Below are 21,058 nucleotides of genomic sequence, written 5' to 3' on the forward strand. Positions count from 1 at the left end.
CTGTTAGGTCATCTAATCCATTCTTCCTGGTAGTGCAGGACACTTCACTACAGTATGTTCCCATCAGGGGCGGCTCCAGGCACCAGCACACCAAGCACGTGCCTGGGGACGCAAGCCGTGGAGGGCAGCGTGCCGGCTGCCGTGAGGGCGGCAGTCAGGCAGCCTCCGGTGGCGTGCCTGCAGGAGGCCTGCTGGTAACGCGGATTCGGCAGCAATTCGGTGGCAGGTACGCCGAAGGCGCGGGACCGTCGGACCTCCCGCAGGCATGCTGCCGAATCCGCGTTACCAGCGGACCTCCTGCAGGCATGCCGCGGAAGGCTGCCTGACAGCCGTGCTTGGAGCAGCAAAATACATAGAGCCGCCCCTGGTTCCCATTGTTTTATTATAATCTTGTTTACCTGAAACCAGTTTAAAATATCAAAGTAGAGAGTAGAAAGTATCTACTTTGGCCCATGATCCTTGGTTTTCAATGTTCTGTTCTCCCCATCTATAAGCATTGTGGTTTGTATCCTTCCCTTGAATGACAAGGAATTAATGTGGTCCAGACACCCTAGCACACAGAAGAGGAGGGTTGAGTGTGTATATTGAAACAACTCCCTTTTAAATTTAGTTATTGACAATCGTTAAGCACTGGAATAGGCTTCCAAGGGAGACTGTGGAATCCCCTTCACTGGAGGTTTTAAAGAACAGGTTAGATCAACACCTCTCAGGAATGTTCCTGCCTCAGTGCAGGGGGCTGGACCAGACGACCTCTCAATATCACTTCCTGGCCTACGTTTCTAGGATTCTAAGTAACCTGATTTTTTCTCCTTGTGATGGATTTTAAATAGCAGTACTAACAAAACAAAACAAACAAACTACAGGACTACTTAGGTTAAAGTAGGTTTTGGACTAAAACCCTGCTAAGTCAAATATCCATCTTACCATCAACATTAGTCAACTGCCTTTAAAAGAAGTACATTGAGAGAACACCAGGTGCTACACATTCGATCTCCTGAATGGAGATATGCTTATGTGTTGGCATGAACCATATGTGGAATCATATCTTTGGTTAGGATTGCCTTTAGCCTGGACTGTGATAGAGAAAACTTGTAACCTAATTATTATGTTGCGAAATAATAGATTCAAGGGCCAAATGCTGCCTCAGATAAGAACTGCACAAATGTCTGAGGCTGAAACCGTCCCGCCAAAGTTTATCAAGATCTGACTACATGAAAATGTGTTCTTGAGCATCAGAAAATGGAATTAAAACACTGCATGGATTCATTATCAGATGCAAGAAGAATAGGTGGAGAGGTACTTTATTATTCAGTTAAAATGATGATCATGTTAAAGATAGAAAACTCAAAACAAAGCAAAATAATCCCAGAAAATTATTAATGAAAAACATTTGACAATTTATTAACAATGTAACCCATATCAAGTGAATGGCATCTACAGTAAATAAGCAAGGGTCCAGTTTTCTTAATAAGGTAGTGTACAATTATTTCTTCCAAGTTTCTAATAATTTGTCTGTTGTGTTCCAAAATACTTTTGAGGGCATTTAAAACTTCCTTTTCTTAACAGTCATTGGATAATTTGAAAACATTTATTTCTATGCTTCAAATGAGAAATCATGTTAAAATGTTTAAAGAAGTCACATAGAGATGAGGCGGCCTGCGCCCAACTTATTTTAAACGTTCAAACTACTTGGCACTGTCACATACGGACAATTATGGTTTTGCTTTCCGTTGTCAGCATTCCGTACTGATTCCAGAACCACTAAGAAAAGGGTCTGGAGCATTTCAAAGAAACAGTGTTCCTTTTCTCAGCCTATATAAACTGCACTGAATAACTCCTATACATCATCTTTTCACAGCTTCCACTCTTATGTAACTTTTATGTAGTCTTACCCTAGGCCTTCTCATCATAATTAAAGATAACAGTTGCCCCCTAAACTAGTATCACACATGAAACAGCAGATTTTTAAATCCAGTCATGTTACATCAAGTTTTTGTTAACCTGAAATTTGTAGATATCAGTATTTATCTAAAGCACAGTTAAAACAAGTTAATATAGATTATCTGATTTGTTGCATATGCACATTTTTATACAGACAGCAAACATGATTAATTCAGTGTGGGTTTCTTTTAAGCAATGAAAGTTGCACCAAGATGATTATCTCTACACAAAAATCTCTGTACAACGGTCAAAGAACAGTCTGGCTGTTAGGAAAACGCAAACACTTTTAGTCTGAAAGTATAATGACAAATAGGGATTCCACAGGATCATTAGGCATTGTGAAATGCTTTAGACACCCTAATTTGAGTACAGCATAAAGCCAAACATTTATCATTCATAGGTTAAGCTAATGGTGTTCAAATTTTAAAATGGCTTTTCAGCTACTTCTTGAAATGCTCTTCCTGGAAGGGCGTAATTTGTGAATGATTTAAAATCAGTTTTCGAATAATCTCCGGTTCTCCATGCAAAGCTGATTTACAAACATAACTAATGAACTACCTTTTCATCTTCTCACTTGGATTTACTATTCCAATGGTTGTGATTTTTTTAAAGGAATAAGAACAAATTGATTTCTATTGTCCCCTTTCTACATTCAGAAATGCATAACTGGCCTTGAAGACTGTGCAACCCCAAAATGATAGAGTCTCCGACTCTTTGGAATGCTGTCTTATTCAAATGGAAATGTCAGTGTCTCGTGTTTAGCTAAACAGAGAGTAAGAACTCAAATCTTTGTGACTCAAAAATACAGAAGTTAACAGGAGGTGGAGAGCTCCTCCTACAATTGATCCTCCTACTCTCATGGCTCTCAGCCCCACATTGTCTTTCCATCTAATACTTCTCACTCCCTACCATGGCAGCCACTAAGAAAATGGGGTTAGTGACCTCACATACCTGCCTATGTGGGGAAATATGAGGCTGAAGACACATCCCTCATGTTTTTAAATTCAACATAAAAAAGGAAATTACACTGGAATACAGGAGGGAGGTAAGTCAGGACCTGCAATGGACAATTCATCATTTACTTATATTTATAAATCATCTTCTGGCTGTACCTGAAACTTTTACTGTTTTTCCCCTTCTCGCATGGCTGATTGGTCAGTTGCTGTGGTAAGATAGGGGGAGGCCTTTTTCACATCTCTATATCGTCTCTACCATCTCTACACTACAATGGAAGGAAGAGGCAAAGGCTTCTCCCTGGCTGACCTGATGATCAGTCTTGTCAGCCAGAGAAGAGCCCAGCAATGAACTCTAGGCTGTGGTCCTTTCAAAGCTCTCCCAAAAGGCAAAATATGAAGGGCTAGTCTTCCTGCAGATTTTGTACCCCATGTAACTTTTACAGTTAGATGCCATTTTTTTTTACTGATCTATTACCCCTAGTGTGGACACAACAATACTAGTATAAAGATGTCTTTAACTATACCCCTGTAACTGTACAAGAGGGACAATTTTCATTTATAGGACAAGGCTGAAGCGCTGAGGCAATGAAGGAAGTATTCAGACCAAAGGGGATTCTTCTAGATAGACTTCACAGAAGATGGGATGGGGACTCTTTACCCTGATGCTGAAATGAAAGAAGTTTTCTGCAAGGGTATTGGAGGGGCTGGAGTGGGTTGAGGATTACCCATGGGTGACTGGGAGGCACATTAAATCAACATTGACGTTGTAAAGCCGGTCCCTTTCCACCAGTTCATACTATGTGCAACTGAGAAGGGCGGAAGTGGGGATTCTTTCTTGGGAAAGAATGGCACAAATTGCCTAACAAGGTGTTCAGCTGCTGCCAGAGTGGGGAAGCCCCCAACCCCGTATTTTCATGCTGGGACTTTTTCAAACTCCATGGCAGTGATTTAAACACACTCCTTTTGGTGCTAAGATTAAAAGACCACAACAAAGTCACTTATAGTAATAGGTTCATAAATCCAGCCACTGTCCTCACAAATGCATGGTAACTCAGTATAACAAGGTTACTCAAGTATCTTCTTCACATATTTCCCTATCATCAGAAATTAAGAATTCCACAAAAATAACATTAGGCCTTTTGTGTCGAGACCCTGAAAATCACCACTCATCTTATCTGAGATGCCTAACCAGCGCCTCAGCCAGATAGCGTCAATATGATGTTCAGAAGACGCAGCTCTACCCAGTGCTTAATTAAACATGATGAGTCACTGCTGTAGCTCTATCAAGCTAACTACATTGAAGTTCAACAAAACACTAAGTGATAAAAGATTAATAAAGTAGTCTTTATCTTCTTTAAACAGAAAAACAGACAAAAAACCAACAGGATCATTACACATGCTATTAGAATACAGTGTTTGCTTTGAGGGCAAGAGATAGACTAGGGAAAAAAGGCTTTAGTTTAAACTGTGCTTTACTTCATTTTTAGTATATTCCATGTTGTTGAACAGAAGCCATTGATAATTGTGACTTCAATTATTTTAATCTTTAAAGGCAAATTACACGACTTACCCCAGTGGAGACATGCTTTTAAACAAAATATGAAGGTAACACAAATAAAAATGGACACAAATTGAATCAAGTTGGTCTTATTCTTAATACAATTAAGAAAGTTTGATTTTTATGATGATGGAAATCATTCTAAGCAATTTAGCAACAGAAATATGAAGAATAAAATATTCTATAGCTATTGCACATACAAAAATATCTTCATTAAAGACTCAGTGGATTTAAATAGCTAAAGTCAGTGCATTGTCAGCTTCAGGTCCTAAGATGTATGTGCAAAAAAACCCCAAAACCATTATAGCGAAGGTCAAACATCAGTGGAAAAGGGCTAAAAGTGATAAATCTGTGGCATTAACTACTGCACTCCTTTTAATAGAATCCAGCATAAACTCAAAACAGCCTTGGGCTCAGCCTGAACCATTTATCTGAGACAAAAATGTCTTCTTGACAAAAAGCAGATCCCCTTTAATAAAAGTAAGGCAGACAGTATTATGCTCTGAGGGAATCCTGTTGCTATATTTTATTTTTATTTACATTATGATATATCTATATCTAGATCTATCTAATACATGTAGATATAAAAAGTGAAGTATATGATGAGTGTTGGAATATTGAATTAACTTTTGTGAAAATTGTACTTTGTTGTAAGTAAAAGTACTGGGATTTCTAACCAATGGAATTGCGTATGCCGTTAAAGTTTTACTATTGAATACCCTTTATTCTTTAAACCTTTTGTTTTACCATAAAGTTTCACTATGATTCTTGCTACTTGATAAGCATCTTTATTTGGTTCAATTGTTATCAACTCCTTACCAAATGGAAATGAACTTATGGAACTGCAGCAGTCTGCCTTTTTTTTTTTTTTTTTTTTTTAAATGAAGAATTCCTCTTTAATGCAATAAAAAGTTAATAGGGAACAGGAAAAAAACACCAATCGCATTTTAAAACATAAAAAGACCAACATGTTATCTACCTTATAATTTTTCAAAGTTAACATTAAAAATTGTCCTCAAATATTTTCATGTGTTTTGAATGATCAATGAGTAACACAATGATATATCATTAATCACATCACTCTATCAAAAACATAAAGAATCAACTAAATGTTAGATGTTTAACAGATTTATATTCAGTCACAAAACTGCCGGCTTTTGAAAAAGGTCATTATTTCAGACTAAATGTGGGTGGCCTAGTTGATGAATTAATTAAGAATAAAGAATCAAAGGTCAAAAGAAAATAATTTTTCTATAAAACTCAAACCACTAAAGGTTTCTGTATTTATTTCCAATTAGGGAAAAAAAGAGGACATCTGTAAAGGTTCGTTTTTATCCATTTAAACTAATTAACAGATCCAAATAAATAGCCACTGCAGTGAACTAAAAAGTTTGGTAACACTTCATTAAAAGGAAGTTTAAACAAGCACACGGACCGTGGTAACATATTTTGGTTGACCACAAAGTTACTTGGGATTCTTGATAATTATTTTTATTCAGTTTTTAAATATAATCCAAATAATCCAATAATTCAACATTTCTACACTTTTCTTTTAATGACACTACAGTTAAAAACTTTCTCAAAGTACCACTGTTTTTAAAAGAAGGAACTAGCACATAAACAACTGCCACATGTGAGATTTCACTAATATATCTACATTCATAAGATTTACTAAAAATATTTTCCTCAGAGATTTACAACATTACATCTCTCTGTGGTTAAATTTCTTCGGTGTACAAATGTGTGTATATTTCTGTATAAAGCTAATAATGTTTCAAATTAAACAATATTATGTTATCATATCTCATAAAATGCACTGAGTGCTATCTTGCATTCATTACACTGGCTGCCTATAAAAGGGTAAATTGAATTTTAAAACGAGAGACAGTAATGTCAGTTTAAAATTCTAACACTTCTGGCCTATGTTCAATACATGCTGGTTAGTGCTACGTGGATAAATAGGGTGATTTTGAAATTCACAAAGGGCACTTAGGTGCCCAGTTGAAAATCATTGAAAGTTGGGCACCCGACTCCCCTCCATGTCTCTGAAACTTGCCTCCAGAGCTGCTATTATTTCTGACTATCCTTTAAGACACACACACACACACACACACCCCACAATGCACAGGTCCCTGGATGAAAGGGCTTTGCTACAGTGTCTGGAAAGGGTTAACTCAATCCAGAATACAAACTTATCTGGAATCAAGAATTCCCTGTGGTTTCCCATGCGATTTAGGAAGACCCAAGCTATCATTGAGCATATCCATCCCAATTCAAGAGAGATGTAATAGTCCAAACCACAAATCCTCATCCTTCCCTTTCCACCTGGGAGGAGTCAGGGATTCTACCCAGTGGTGCCTCATATCTACTTTGTCATTTCATTTCTCCGACTGAGTCTAGATCTGGATACTATATCCTATCACTGCCCGCTTAATCACTGCCAGGAGCTGTGCCTTGAAAGCGAAGATAAAAATACACAAGGGATTTGACCTGTAACTGTAGAACAATTATTTCATCTGAGCATGGGGCTAACCTTAGACAAAGGGTCGGCAACCTGCGGCACGCGAGCTGATTTTTAGTGGCACTCTGCTGCCAGCCGGGGTCCTGGCTGCCGGCCCCATTCAGCCCGCTGCCTGCCTGAATGAACGGAACTCCAGGCCCGCAGCAGGCTGAGCGGGGTCGGCAGCTGGGACCCCACCTGGCAGGGGCCGGCGGACGAAACCCCAGACCGGCATTGGGCTGAGCTCAGCCCGCTGCCAGTCTGGGGTTCAGTCTGCCGCCCACGCTGCCGGTCTGGGGTTCCGTCCGCCGGCCCCTGTAACTGTAAGATGTATTACTGGCCCACGAAATCGTTTATTTACTGTAATTTATTAAGACTTGGCACACCACTTCTCAAGGTTGCCGACCTCTGCCTTAGACCCTGTGAGTAACCCACATTAACCATCCAGCTCAACCACTCTCCATCCCACCTGGGTGAACCCAGCAGAGGTTCGAGGAATGGGGCAGGTGTGAAGGTGGGGTAAAACACACTATACACAGGCCAATTTGCCATGATGGGGTCAATTCCTTCCAGACACTAAATATAATGAGCAAGGATCAACCCAGCTCAGGTACTCATATAGGCAGCAATTGAGCAAGGTGATTAACCATGTGCCTACCTTTAAGAATGCAGTGCAGTTGTAGCCATGTCAGTCCTAGGGTATGAGAGAGACAAGGTGGGTGAGGTAATATCTTTTATTGCACCAACTTCTGTTGGTGAGAGACAAAAGCTTTTGAGCTACACAGAGCTTTCTTCAGATCTCTCTGACCAACAGAAGTTGGTCCAATAAAAGACATTACCTCACCCACCCAGTCTCTCTAATACCTTTAAGCATGTGAGCAATCCTATTTACTTCAGTGAGACTACTCACACATTTAAAGTCAGGCATCTGCTTAAGCGCCTTGCTAAACTGGAGCCTGAATCAATTATGCTATGAAAACTATCCATGTCTGTCGAGGTAGTGCAAATGGATCCTACATCATCTAAGCAATAACCTGTCACCTCCTGCGGACGTACCTGCTCCCATCAGCGTGAGAGAGCAGGAGCATTCCCAGTCTCCAACCAACTGACTCTTATTTCCACTCCTCTGCACTGCAACTAGTTAATTCATGCAGCCAGCAGAATTTGAATCTGCCATGTTCAAGCCAGGATCTGTGCACAAAATTTGCTGATTCAACTCAGTGATGGGAGAAACAGAGTAGGAGGGTAGCATCTGGCAATGACTCAGAAGGGACACAATCACAAATCATACACCTTATACAGGAAAGTACCCTACAGAGGCAGTGTTGTACAACAACCAACTTTTTCTAGGCCACATAAAAAATTAAAACTATCTCCCAGGTTTTTGTTTATTGAGCTTCTTCATTGATAGACTAGACCTTTCCCTGAAGTTATAAAAAGGCCTTTTGTGGCCAAAAAAACCCCCAACAACATAAACGAAAGGTTTTTTTCCCTTATTAGAAAAACCCATGCAGAAAATTCTGAGACCCAGCTCCACACTGAAAATAAATTATGAACCCCAATACTGTTTACATATCCCAGGTGACAAAAATACAAATGCCAGAAAGTTATTTCTGGATTCAAATGATCTAAGAATAGTGTCTACCTCAAAGCCTGTTACTTCAGGGGTTTAAGACAAAAAAAAATTGTTTCACTACCAATAATGGTTTATTTTTGATATTGTAGTGTTAGTTGGGCAAGGCAACTGTTATTTTTACAACTACTTTTCCACAGTGTCCTTTAGGTTTGATTATTCCTTACTACTGGTAAGGTCAGAGGACACGTCCATAAAAACCTCTAAATCAACAACAAGACTTAAAAACCTAAGATAAATCATTTTATTTCTAAGCCTATGCAGAATAGTCAATGCACAGACAAGAACATCAGAAATAATGACTGCATTAAGCAAGGCTTCATGAGAAATTTATGAAGTAGAATTTTTCTTTTTTTCTGGCTTTCTAAGAAAAGGCAACAGACATTTTTCCAGGAAACAAAAATGAATCTCAAAGGCGAGCAGCCTTGTTTTACTAACAGAATCTTGTAAAATCAAATAAAATAGTGTTATTTTCTATTTTCTGCTGGTTTTGTATTATTTTGTTTTTAAGAAACAAATATCTTCAATATCAAATCACTGGCAACACTATATGGATCTGATTATCTTTAAATTAATTCTTGGAAACATTAAAATATCAGACAGCATCTTATAAACCTGGGAAGGAAAATATTTTATTTTATCATCAGTTAGAAAACATACATAACATGACTGATTTAAAAAAATATATATCTTACCAAAGCTGTACACACAGTGCATCCTAAACATTAGTGTGGACCTTTTGGGGGTTGGGAGAAATAGGGTGGGGAGTTGTTCTTTTTATTTTTAATTCAGCAAATGTTGACAAATAGATTATGGAAAAACTCAATTTGCAGAACCGTCATAAATAATTAAACCAGTTAGAGTCTTGCATGAGTAGAGACTCCAGAATCAGGCCCTTAAAAAAGAAATGATTAGTTGAAGTAAATCAATAAGAAATCTAGGACACCTTTATTTTATAAAGAAACTTAATTAAAACATTAGTTTCCATTTAAAATGGCTCACATATGGGTTTTGTAAACAGATAATCTTACGTGGTACAACTGTATTCTATAAATTAACTATGTTGTCAGAAAAACAATATTAAACGGCAGACTAGGACTCACTTAAACTTACGCTTTGAAAAGTTGAGTAATTTCAGACTTTCTACCCAAGTTCTCCATTTGCTTAGCTAACCATGGTCTCCCGATTATTACTATTTTACACTATATCAAACAATTCACCATATTTCTAGAGCACAGTCAAAATTTCCGGCTACATTATGTATTAATAAATGTAATCAGACCATACCCACATACAACTGGTCAGCATAAATCAACGTCACTTTTGAGCAAGTGTTAGAGGGACAGAAAGTGACACTTCACACTTGATGTTGTCAAAATGTCATGTAAATGCGCATTACAGGCTATATACATGCTGGCTTAAATTCATTCCCAAATAGCACTTCCTATGCCATAACAATGTGCATCTGTAAATTTGCTTGACCTGATAAAAATCATGGTTATAGTTTTCATTTGGAAATGTAAAAGCACATAATGCATTTTTAATTCTAAAGTCTTGTGACACTTAAGGCACTTCTGATACTCTTTTTTGTTTCTTTGCAAGTTGTATTACCTGCCCTTCTCCAACTGTCTCGGTATCAATAACAGTGATGATCCCAGGCACCAGAGGACTTCGACGAGTATTGCTATGAACTAAAATCTCTTCTTCAGTTGCTCCTGAAGGCAATGTCCCTGTCAGCTGTGTAACCACTTTCCCAACCATTGTAAGTCCAGTCTTTATCGTCTATAAAGAAGAAAGAGAACCAATAAATACAGCTTTTCAGATCTACATTGAAATTTCTCTCATAGCACAATGAATGTGGTGACTAGATTGCTCATCACCATACATCAAAAAAACACACAAAACAAATTAAATGGGTTTTTATAACTGACATACTAATTGTGTGAGACGCTACATGTAATAATATTCTATTTAAAAGGCTTAGCAAGCTACCAATAGAGTTTGATCTATCCTGTGAACTGGTTTTCTTTGGAAAATAAAATGTAATTTCACATATTTTAGCCAGGGGCTTCAAAAACATTGATAAAAAGAAGAAAAGTATTCACTATAATGGCTTTAGACATTATTATGTTAATTTTTTTGTTTTTAAAACTAACATTTTTATTTGTTTGTTCCTGCAGGTACTGATCAAAAGCCACCACAGTTGAAAGCATTACAATACATTGATATTATAATAAAAGGGGACAGGTGCACAGAACCCATTGAAAGAAGTGCAGTGTGAGTACACAGATCACATTTCTATTGCCATATGACCTTTCTCCTCTATGATCATGAACTACAGAAATATACAAGGCTTGTCCTTCATTTCATTTGACACGTCATCTCAGAGATGGTAACAAGGATCAAATGTATGTTGTAGCTGCAGTGCGAGGAATAAAAGCATTACACATTCACTACATAAGAACGGCCATACTGGGTCAGACCAAAGGTCCAACTAGCCCAGTATCCTGTCTTCGAACAGTGGCCAACGCCAGGTGCCTCAGAGGGAATGAACAGAACAGGTAAACAAAGTGATCCATCCCGTCGCCCATTCCCACTACGTAGAGAAATATTTACTTAGGACCAAATCACGCTTGACTTACTCATATGTTAATAGTCCCATTGAAGGCAATGGTATCCAGATGAGTAAGACAGGAAGGATGTGGCCCTTGATGGATATAACAGGGATTACATTTAGTTCTCAAGAATTCACCTTTTGGAGTTCTAATATTGTTTGAATATGAGACCCAAAACCAGTAACATTAAAGGCTACATCTTCAAAGTGGTGGGAAGGAGGACTTCCAGCAGATCACACAAATCCCACTCCCAGTAATGGGACTTACTGTTCATGTTTCCCAGGCATTGCTTTGAAAATTTATCCCTTGCACTGGGTTTTATACTTTACTAACTTTTTTTCCTGCTGGTGGGGGTGGAACAGGACAATTTGGGAGAGATGGGTTAAAAAAAGCTACAACTCTGAAATGTCTTTCCTGGGACCGAGGACTGCCTCTGATAAATAAATATAATAGGAGTTTAAGAACAGAATGACATTGTGACAAACAAATTCTTAACTAAAATGACAAGCAAAGCTGCCTGCTAAATTGAAAAGGAAAAAAAGATACAGATCACAAACTGAAACCAAGAATAAGCCACAAATCAATTGTAACTGCTTTGTTTAGTGCTAAAAACTCAAACTGCAGTGATTAGAAAACACATTAGTGTTCATCAATTAGCAGCCAAACGTTTGCTTTAATAATTCATCGGAAATGACTTACACAAAGTCTGGTAGTGTGTTGTCAGGAAAGCCTCTGAAGGACCAACAGAATTAGGCGCCACACTGTATTGATGGCAATTTCTAGCCAGGAAGCCTGATTAACCTCTGAGATGCCTCTGTTGATGTACTTACCCCATTAATGCTAATGGAGATGCTACCACTTAAAATTGAGCCATGCCTTTATCAACGGAATGTCTTTTGGTTTTAAAGTCTTTAGTAATATATCCTGCTATTTGCTTCTTATCTTGATCTTTTCATACTCATATCAATGAATAAGAAACAACAAACTTTAACAGCTAATGTTTCATCCAGAAGATAAAAAAATAATATACAATAAAACAAATAACAGTATCTGAAGGGAAAGACCTAAAAGTTAATACCACAATACTGTGTTATAACACACAGGCCTTTAGAAAAAACTGACCAATACTGATGTGACATACATTTGTAATTAAAAGCATACACTAATGCAGTGGTATTTTATGCAGCCAGAAAATGTAAGCATTACAGACTCAGTAAAATACATAGAAAGATTATGTGGCAAGAATAGGTTAGAATGAGCCTCTTAAGAAAGTAACTGCAATATTATACCTAGTTAGATTATATAGTGACAAGCACACTATTTAAGTCTTTCTATGAAAAACATAGCATGCTTATCTAACAAATTGAACTACTGTCATATGTTATACCAGATTGTGACTGCAAGACGTCTGAAAAATAATAGGTGTACAAAGATTTGGCCCAGTCCATTAGTACATAAATATCAGTGCAAAACCATTACGGTACTTATTCCCTTGTGCTATGTGTATATTTGCAAAAACTTCCCTGGTAATCTTTAACCTTTCCCATGCCATATCAGCTGTCCTCCCTATCCATTAGTGCTAATGGCCTTGCTCTCACATAAGCTGTTAGTACTCATTAAGAAGTTATCAGGTATCAAGAGAAAACAGATGCAGTTTTTGCTAAGTCACTTTACCACCTTGGGATTAAGAGACACCAAGAAAGAATCAACTAAAGCAGTTATTAGGTGACAAGAAAACTTGGTTTATAATTTGATGCTAGACATTAGGCAGACCATCAAAAGAGGTTTTAAATTTAAATAAATTTATGAGTTTTCACTTTTCAGCTTTCTTCATTATTGATGGGAATTGGTAGTGAGTGAACACATGAGGTTTTCCTAAAAATGAAATCCACTGTTTCAATGTTTTCTTGTAAACAACTTGCACAACATTTAAATGCAAAATCTCAAACTTTGCGTAGTGCAATCCGACTCTTAAAAAAAACTGTTCACCTTCATTCAAATATAAACAGTTATTTTAATTAAAAAAAAAACCTATGTACTCATCCACTGTTTAATCTAAAAAAAGACCACACTTTAATTAGCTGAGAAAATTAAAATGTATCATCCAATGACAGTCGAGCTGTTTAGTTTTAACAAGGTCTTATGTCCTTTTAGTGATAAAATGATGTATTGTTCTTTCTCACAAAAGGAACAAAAAGTTGACATAAAAATGTGAATGTTTCCAAATTAAGCCTCTGCAAGGAGAAGCAGGAATATTTGAAAGAACCAAAGATTCTACTGATATGCAAATACCCTGGTAATCAATAATTAAATGGAAAATATGGTTTGAACAACATAACAGTTCCTTTGATTCAAACAATTTTAGATCCAAATTTGAACCAAACTTTTGATGAAGTTCTGAAATGAAATTCTTGCCTTTCCCTTCTCCAGCCATGATGAGAACCATATGTGCTGAAATAGCAGAAAAATGGTTTCACGAGCTATAGAAAGGAAGGGAATCTACTGGCTACCCTTAAGAAAGGTATGGAAGGGTTGCCTGCCATGCCACCCCAAGACTGAATTAGGAGAGAGAAGGCATACCTGGACACCTCTTTAAGAGACTAGAGAATGAGCTGGTCTGGCTGATCGCCTTCTCAACACACAGTTGTTAGCAAAAAGTGGGGTCTCTCTCCAGGTAGATGAAGAAGCTAAAGGAGGAGAAGGGGATGGAAAAACATCTCTCCCCCCCCCCCCAAAAAAAAGAGCATGGATATTGCAGATAAGCAACTTCACATCTGGATGATTATCTAAACCAAACCCCTGGAAGTTCACCAATCACTAAAACCACTCAATAATAATGAGCTTCATTCCTGGAAGATGCTACATGCCTTCAGTCCCATTTCACTGACTTTACTGGCAGGGGAGAAATCCATGGAACCTGAAGCATACCATACAAAGCAATTTTCATCTTTGTGAACATTAATAACTTCCCTGATACACTCTATTAAATTTATCACATTTTAAAATGTTGATAATTTTCTGTTTCCACGACGTTCAGTGAAGCTGATGAAATTATCACTACTGTGATCTGCCTTAGAACACACACAGATAGTCAAACAAATAGGAAGAAATGAAAATAAGAAATAAGAAAATAAGATCAGAGAGGCAAAATGACCCATGGAAAAGTTAGCAACAGCAGAAAGAGGAGTTTTTGTCAGATGCATCAAGTGGGAATAGTGAAAACTACTCTGGCTGTTCAAAACAAAATCCTTCTAGACATCTAAAATAAAGATAATCAAATAATAAATCCATGATATTGTGAGTTTCTCCAATATTGCTGGGATAAAAAGGGAGATTAACCCTTTGGCACCAAGAGTCAATGTCTCCTAATGTGATTGTGGTTTTGAACTTAGCATTAAATGTTAACAGGGGTAGCTCTAGCACTGCCAGATAAAGGGATTGAGGATAACTCTTGAAATTGTTGATTATGCAGGAGGCCTACTTCATATGATAAACTCATGGGAACCACATTAGGGAGAAAAAAAAGCTGTTAGTTACTGCAGCGTTTTTCAAGTTAACCCATCAAATGTCATCATAGTAAATATTTTCCACAGCTACTGAGTGTTTCCTCTGAGGATCTCCAAGTGGGAGCTCTCAGATGGGGTTCTATCACCATTACTCCTTACCAAACTTTATCTTCCTTCTCTGTGTAAAGGTTCCTCCACTTCCCTCAATAAGAGATTGAAATCAAGACCCACAAAAGGCTGAATTCCAAGGTCATTTGAGAAAACAAGAACTTTTATGGGACCGCTCTGAATTCAAAAGGGACAGAGTAGGGAATAAAAAAGGACATCCACTTTAAAAGTAGCTAACACCTCCATTGATCAAAGGGATGGATCCTAAACCATTTCATGCAGATAAGATATAATCACAGTTGAGGCCTGTAAAGGAAGATTTACTTAAACAAGCAATATGGTGAGGTAATGGGAAGGGCAAAGGGCAATAGATATTTGGAGTGTATATTTGCCTCTGAGGTAAGTCAGTGTTTCAGTTACCAGGAAGTGGCATTTTGCTTACTGTTACACAGTTTGATTAAATCGGTCAAAACAAAGTTATTAACTTTGTTCCAAGCTTTAGACTTGCTAACAGACACAAAAGTTACAAAATTTGTTAACAAAAAGCACAAACATAATTAAGACACCAATCCTGCAAATGCTTACACATGTGCCCTCACTTAAGTAGCCCCATTGCCTTCACTTGGACTATTTACATGAGTAAAGTTCTGCATGTGCACAAATGTTTGCAAAATTGGAGCATACATTTGTATCAGGTTTGTACTAATCAATTGGACCCTGGTCAACTAACAATAAAATAGCCTCCTGACTATCAAAATTTCAGGCTGAAAATATTTACACTGTCCATTGATGTGGACATGGAAACAAGGAAACACGGAAAACATATGGTTAAACAAGGAGGATACAATGTTATTAACAGCCTACAGCTAACTGGAATATATCACCCAACACTACCCGACACGTTTGTTCACTGATCTGAACTGGCACCAGTGGACCTTGAGGTCCTACCTTTAAAGTGAGTGTGAACCCATGCCCTCTCTATACACTCTCAGGCCAATCAAGGAACCCTGACTGGATACCAGAGTCCCAACCTCCTCCTCTCTTTCTTGGCAGAGGTAGGATAGAGGAGAAGAGCTACAAGTAGCAACAGACAGAGGTACACTCCTGTCATTATGTCACACGAATGCCCAGGACCAGTGTCCAAGCAGCCCATTAGGTTTTAGAGTCTTCAACTGGACCCTTTCTAGCCTCGACTGCACTGGAACCCAGCACGGTTGTGAGAATTGTAATTTAAACTCCCCAAAAACAAACCTCCTGGATGCCAAGTGGAATGTGAAAAAAAATCTACATAACGGTTTGCCAGTTTCCCAATACAGGAAAGATGCACCTTCCCGACCCCAAAACTGGGAATCAGCCCAGCCCCTGGCACTCTCAGAAATCCAGCATATTAGTGAAAGGCGGGACAAACAGGGCTACTCAACTCAGGATGCACCATTTTTTTTAATCATCCCCTTCCCCAACTTCAGCAACAGGAAAAGCCAAGACCCTGGCTTGCACTGCCCAGTGGCAGCTGCCGTGGATGGGATGAGCCCCCGAGCCTGGACCCAGATGCTGCATGTGATCCTGTCTCCCCATACAGCATGAAGAAAGGAAGGGGGCAGAAGTGGGAAGCAGCAGCCCCCATCTACTAGAGGCAAAGAGGTAGGGGTAGAGCAGGGAGGATGATGAACACTGTCTCAAATCCCCTTGGCCAAAATCTCCCTCCCTCCCCAGAAGGTTGTCTCCACTGTTCCCAGCCCCACCCAAACTCCACCCTGGCTTGCAAGGTGGGCATTTTACTACTCTAATTTATATCACAAATTGATGTCTCATTTAAATATATGCCCTCCCCAGCACTTATACTGTACACAAGAGCCCCTGAGTCTCCCCCGCCTCTATTTACACAATGGGATCACAACTAACCAAGGACCCTAACAATTGACAAGAGAATCATGGCATTTGGATGTAACTGAAGATTTCCATTCTACCCTGTAGTACCAACCCAGAAGTCCTTCCCCAAGTATTAGTGGGTTAGTAGCATGCGTTAGTGCATATTATCTAATGGCTTTCTATCTTTTCCCAGCTCTGATTATTATCTTGCTGTTATATAGGGTCTCACACATTTTTCTTTCCTGCAACTATACAAATATTTTCCCTGTTTACTGCACCATCATTATTTTCAAGTTTGTACATATGGGGCTCGTATGTATTGGGTGAAATTCTCCAGCCTGTATGATGCAGGAGGTCAGACTAGATCATCATAATGGTCCCTACTGGCCTTAAAAACTATTAATCTATGGTCTTGTCTAGGGACCCTTTCGTGCTTTCTGACAGACTCTCTGGCTGGATTTTTCAGTCCTTGTAACAACTCAAAACAAAAAATTGGCCTTTGATCTGCAGGGACTATTAAATGTGTGCTACTCAGTTGTACATAGGGTTTAACAACATTGTGGCCTGCTCTTTCCAATGACGTATCGGGCCAGACTCTTGCTTACATTAAGGCCACTTTATGCTGCTCTGGTAGTATAAAGTGACCCTCGTGTAAACAAGAATCCAGCCTATTTGAGCACAATTATAGCAAATCCTACTGAGCTAGTTAGCTAAGCCCATTTGCCCGTTTTTTAAAAAAATGCTAATGCTGATGAGACGGAAAGTATTTTTTTCACCTTTTTCCACTGAGTGTGAAGGAACTCAAAGCAGATATTACGGATTTAAAATAGTATCTTCAGGAGGAGGAAGATCCAAATTTCCCCTCAGCAATGTAAAAACCTGTGATTTTTCTCCCCCTCCAACCACAGCACAGTTGAGTTCTAAAGCTATCTTGATGGAATACATTCATTTTTTTATTTGCTTTTATATGAAACAGCATGACCTTTGCTTCTCTTTGTGGGTTCTTTAAACTGTTGTTTTGTTCAGTGCAGTTGTGCTTTCTATTCCATGCTGTCATTTAGATTCTCTTTGTAATCCCTATGATTAGAACTGTTTTGTTGTGTATTTCACAAATCACAAGGCTTGTGGTTATAAGAAAAGCTTGTAATCAGCATGAACTTCGCCAGCCAACACTGAAACTCACTTTTTTGTGTGTGAAAAAGAACTGACTTCGCCAAATGTGAGAGGTAAAATCTCCAGGAAAAAAATGCATGCTCTTTTGGCTTGCCTAAGATTTTTCCATGAAAACTCAGTAGCTTCCAAACACACAGAGGAACGCTGTTCCGACTAAGCAAACCATAGGCACTGGTATCTAAATGTAAACATTATTAACAACACTCAGAGGCTTTTTTGAAGGTTATAATAACTGGAGCTGGGTGAATAACTGATTTTTTAGGTTCGGTGCCTGAACTCAAAAAATCTGAAAAATAATTTGGTTTGTATCAACCTGAAACAACATTTTTTTAGGTTTTTATTGCCGGTGAAAAACAAAAAAAAATTCATTTCAGGTCTAACAAAACGTTTCCTTTAACTTGAAACGTTTAGTTTTTGGGGGGAGGAGGGAGGCTTGGGTTTTTTTTATTAATTTTAATTTTGAAAATGTTGAAATGAAACATTTCTATGTTTTAGAATTTCTTCCCCTAATTTTTTTCCAGCCAAAACTATTTGCCAAATCATACCAGCGAATAAACTATTTGCCGAAATAAATTCAGCCAGCTCTGGTAAAGTATGTAATTAATTAGCTCTTCTATCCCTCAAGTACAATTTGATCACCCTTTAAATACCGTAAAAATATAGTACTGGAGCAAATATATCCACAAAGCACCAGGCACTGCTGTGTTTATAAACTGAGTATCAACATGCTAAGAGATCAGTCCTGCTTGAGTAGATTTAACTGAGAATGCTCACATGAGCAAGAGCTGGTAGCGTGAGTAAAGGTTTGAAATATAAAAGGTCCAATCCTGAACGGCACTGAGTGCCTACTGAGAGGCGCTGAGCAATGGCTGCTCAGAAATGTGCAGGATCTGGCCCCAATATTATTAAAGCAATTCCAGCACCTTTCTTAGATTCTTTTCTATTTTGTGAATTAGAAGAGGGGGGGGGAAATCTCAATACAGTTCAGCAAGGGAATCTGATCATCACTGCACAGGATAACTTCTTCCAGCGGTTGCTGATGTACTCACTTTGGCAGCACTAATGACTGTGGCAGTGTAAGACTGAATGTTGTCTCCACAGGCTCCACCACGGGACTGATGGCACCGGATCAGCTGCGAGGAGAAAGATAGCCAGCAAGTCACTATTATTAAACTATACAACCCCGTAACCCATTAGCATAGCTCTTATTTATCATGTACAGTGGCGTGTTTTTTCATACAAATAGCAAAAAGCCCTGCTGAGACACTTAACCCCTTTTTATAATCTTCTGGGTGCCACCCAGACTGTCGCATGCTCAGCTTTGGTTTTCAATTACAAGTTGAGTAGTCCCTAAGAATTCATAAACTTTGAAATGGTGGGATTTTGGGTCTGGCAGCATTACCGCAAATAAATTTAAATAAATATAATCAATGGCTTTAGCAATGTCTATGTAACATTAAATATTTGACATCCTACGAATTTGGATGTGGCTTCCTCCCCCCCCCCCTCCATTTTTTTTTTTATTACCCAGACTCCAGCAAGGAGAAAAATGACAAAAGAAAAAAGTTTGCTACATGTACATTTTTAATTCTTTTGGCTTTGTAGAGATTTAATATGTCTGTAATTGCATTGCTTCTAGACTGCTTTTCTTTTATTATTAATACACCAAAACAGGATACCTCTATCAAACAATTAATGAAGACTGCCAGTTAAATAAAATGGCAAATAAGTCACTGATATTTATTGTTGCTGCATAGAAAATGTTGACTCTCTAGTTGCTCCCTTCTATCATTTTTGTTGAAAGAAAGGAGAAAGAGATAAAAATCACTCTAAACTATATCTTCTCCTGAAAATGCCTCTTTGTAATTCTATTAAAATGGGTAAAAAAGTAAAAATTAAACTGAAAAAGGGAAACAGTCAATGTATCCGAGGGAAACATCAGTAGCTGAAGTTCCCTTTTGACCTATTTATTTTCAAAATTTGTTTAAATTTGCTGCTGCAGCATTTGCAAAACTTAGAGATCAGTCTGTAAATTGAACAACACTGTAGCTGACCGATGGGTGTGGTGTTTCATCAAGAGGCAGACCTAAATTTGGACAGAGGTATAACAGCAGGCAAATTAATAAAAGCTGCCTCTCTGATAGTCTTTGGCTCAGTTCTTACAAGCAGCTATTCCTGTCACAGGAATGTAACCAAGGGTGAACATGAAAAAGGTAAGTGCTTCCATTTTAAAATACAAACCATACTCTGGTAACTGAAGGTGAAGTTTTCAAACACATCTTGTTTTAAATTTGCAATGATCTTTTAGGACTACACTGGGTAAAAAGAGTGCTAATTACTTTCCTTGGCATCTAATTTTTCTCTCTTTGACTCTGAAAATAATCACAACTAATTCAATATTTTACGTTCTCGAAGACAGCTGTGGTCTAATGGATTGAGCCTGGAGGCAGGCAGCCAGAAATTTTTGAGTTCTAATCCCCAGTCTACCCACTCACTTGCTGTGTGGTCTTAGACAAATCCTTGGACCACTTTGTGACTCAGTTTCCCCTAATGGTTAAATAGGCATACATCTGTCTTACAGGGGTGTTGAGAGTTATTGTTTAAAGTGCTGAACACAATTTTAAGGTGTTAATTGCTGAGCAAGATATATGATGCAATCATACATTGAAAACTCTCCTTTTTCTGCCTGTACTATTCTTGAACATCCAGGCCCTGTAAGCTCACACAGTTGAATAAGGTACAGTACATAGAGCAGAGGGATGATATAACTGCAAACAAAACACAGCTGGTAGGTCTAATTTTTGGCCTACCATCATTTGTCAATGTCCTTTTAAAGATTGTAGCCTTTTTTTTTTTTTTTTTTAAACAAGTCTGTTCCTGTGGTTTAGATAAAATCATTCTGGCTTCTCTATTACAGAAAATATTTAAAATTTAAGCCATTCCTTACCTTATTTTCTGCATAAGCAAGCCAACGACTCCCAAGAGCAATGGGATTCATGTTTGGCCCCGGACAAGGATAGCAGCCTGAAAATTTTCAAAAGGCAGCACTGAAAAATATCTTAATGACTTCTTACAAAGAATTTTACATATTGCCAAGAAAACAAAAAATCTAAACAAAGAGCCTTCAATTGCTAATATCACTCAGCAAATGCTTACATTTTTGTAGCTGAAGATAAGATTGTGGCTAGATGAGCCATGT

The 21,058-nt window shown here is 38.2% G+C and overlaps 1 protein-coding gene across 1 annotated transcript in view; it reads right to left on the minus strand.

Annotated features, from left to right (window-relative positions):
- BCAS3 (BCAS3 microtubule associated cell migration factor) overlaps positions 1 to 21,058 on the minus strand; it is a 498,029-nt gene that overhangs the window by 375,795 nt on the left and 101,176 nt on the right. The window contains exons 10-12 of the mRNA XM_065418107.1: positions 20,807 to 20,883; positions 18,909 to 18,992; positions 10,200 to 10,370 (exon numbers count right to left, since the gene is read on the minus strand). Of these exons, the coding sequence (XP_065274179.1) occupies positions 10,200 to 10,370; positions 18,909 to 18,992; positions 20,807 to 20,883 (332 nt within the window). The remainder of the gene's footprint in view (positions 1 to 10,199; positions 10,371 to 18,908; positions 18,993 to 20,806; positions 20,884 to 21,058) is intronic.

The sequence above is a fragment of the Emys orbicularis genome, chromosome 17, assembly GCF_028017835.1.
Source record: "Emys orbicularis isolate rEmyOrb1 chromosome 17, rEmyOrb1.hap1, whole genome shotgun sequence".
Classification (NCBI taxonomy): domain Eukaryota; kingdom Metazoa; phylum Chordata; order Testudines; family Emydidae; genus Emys; species Emys orbicularis.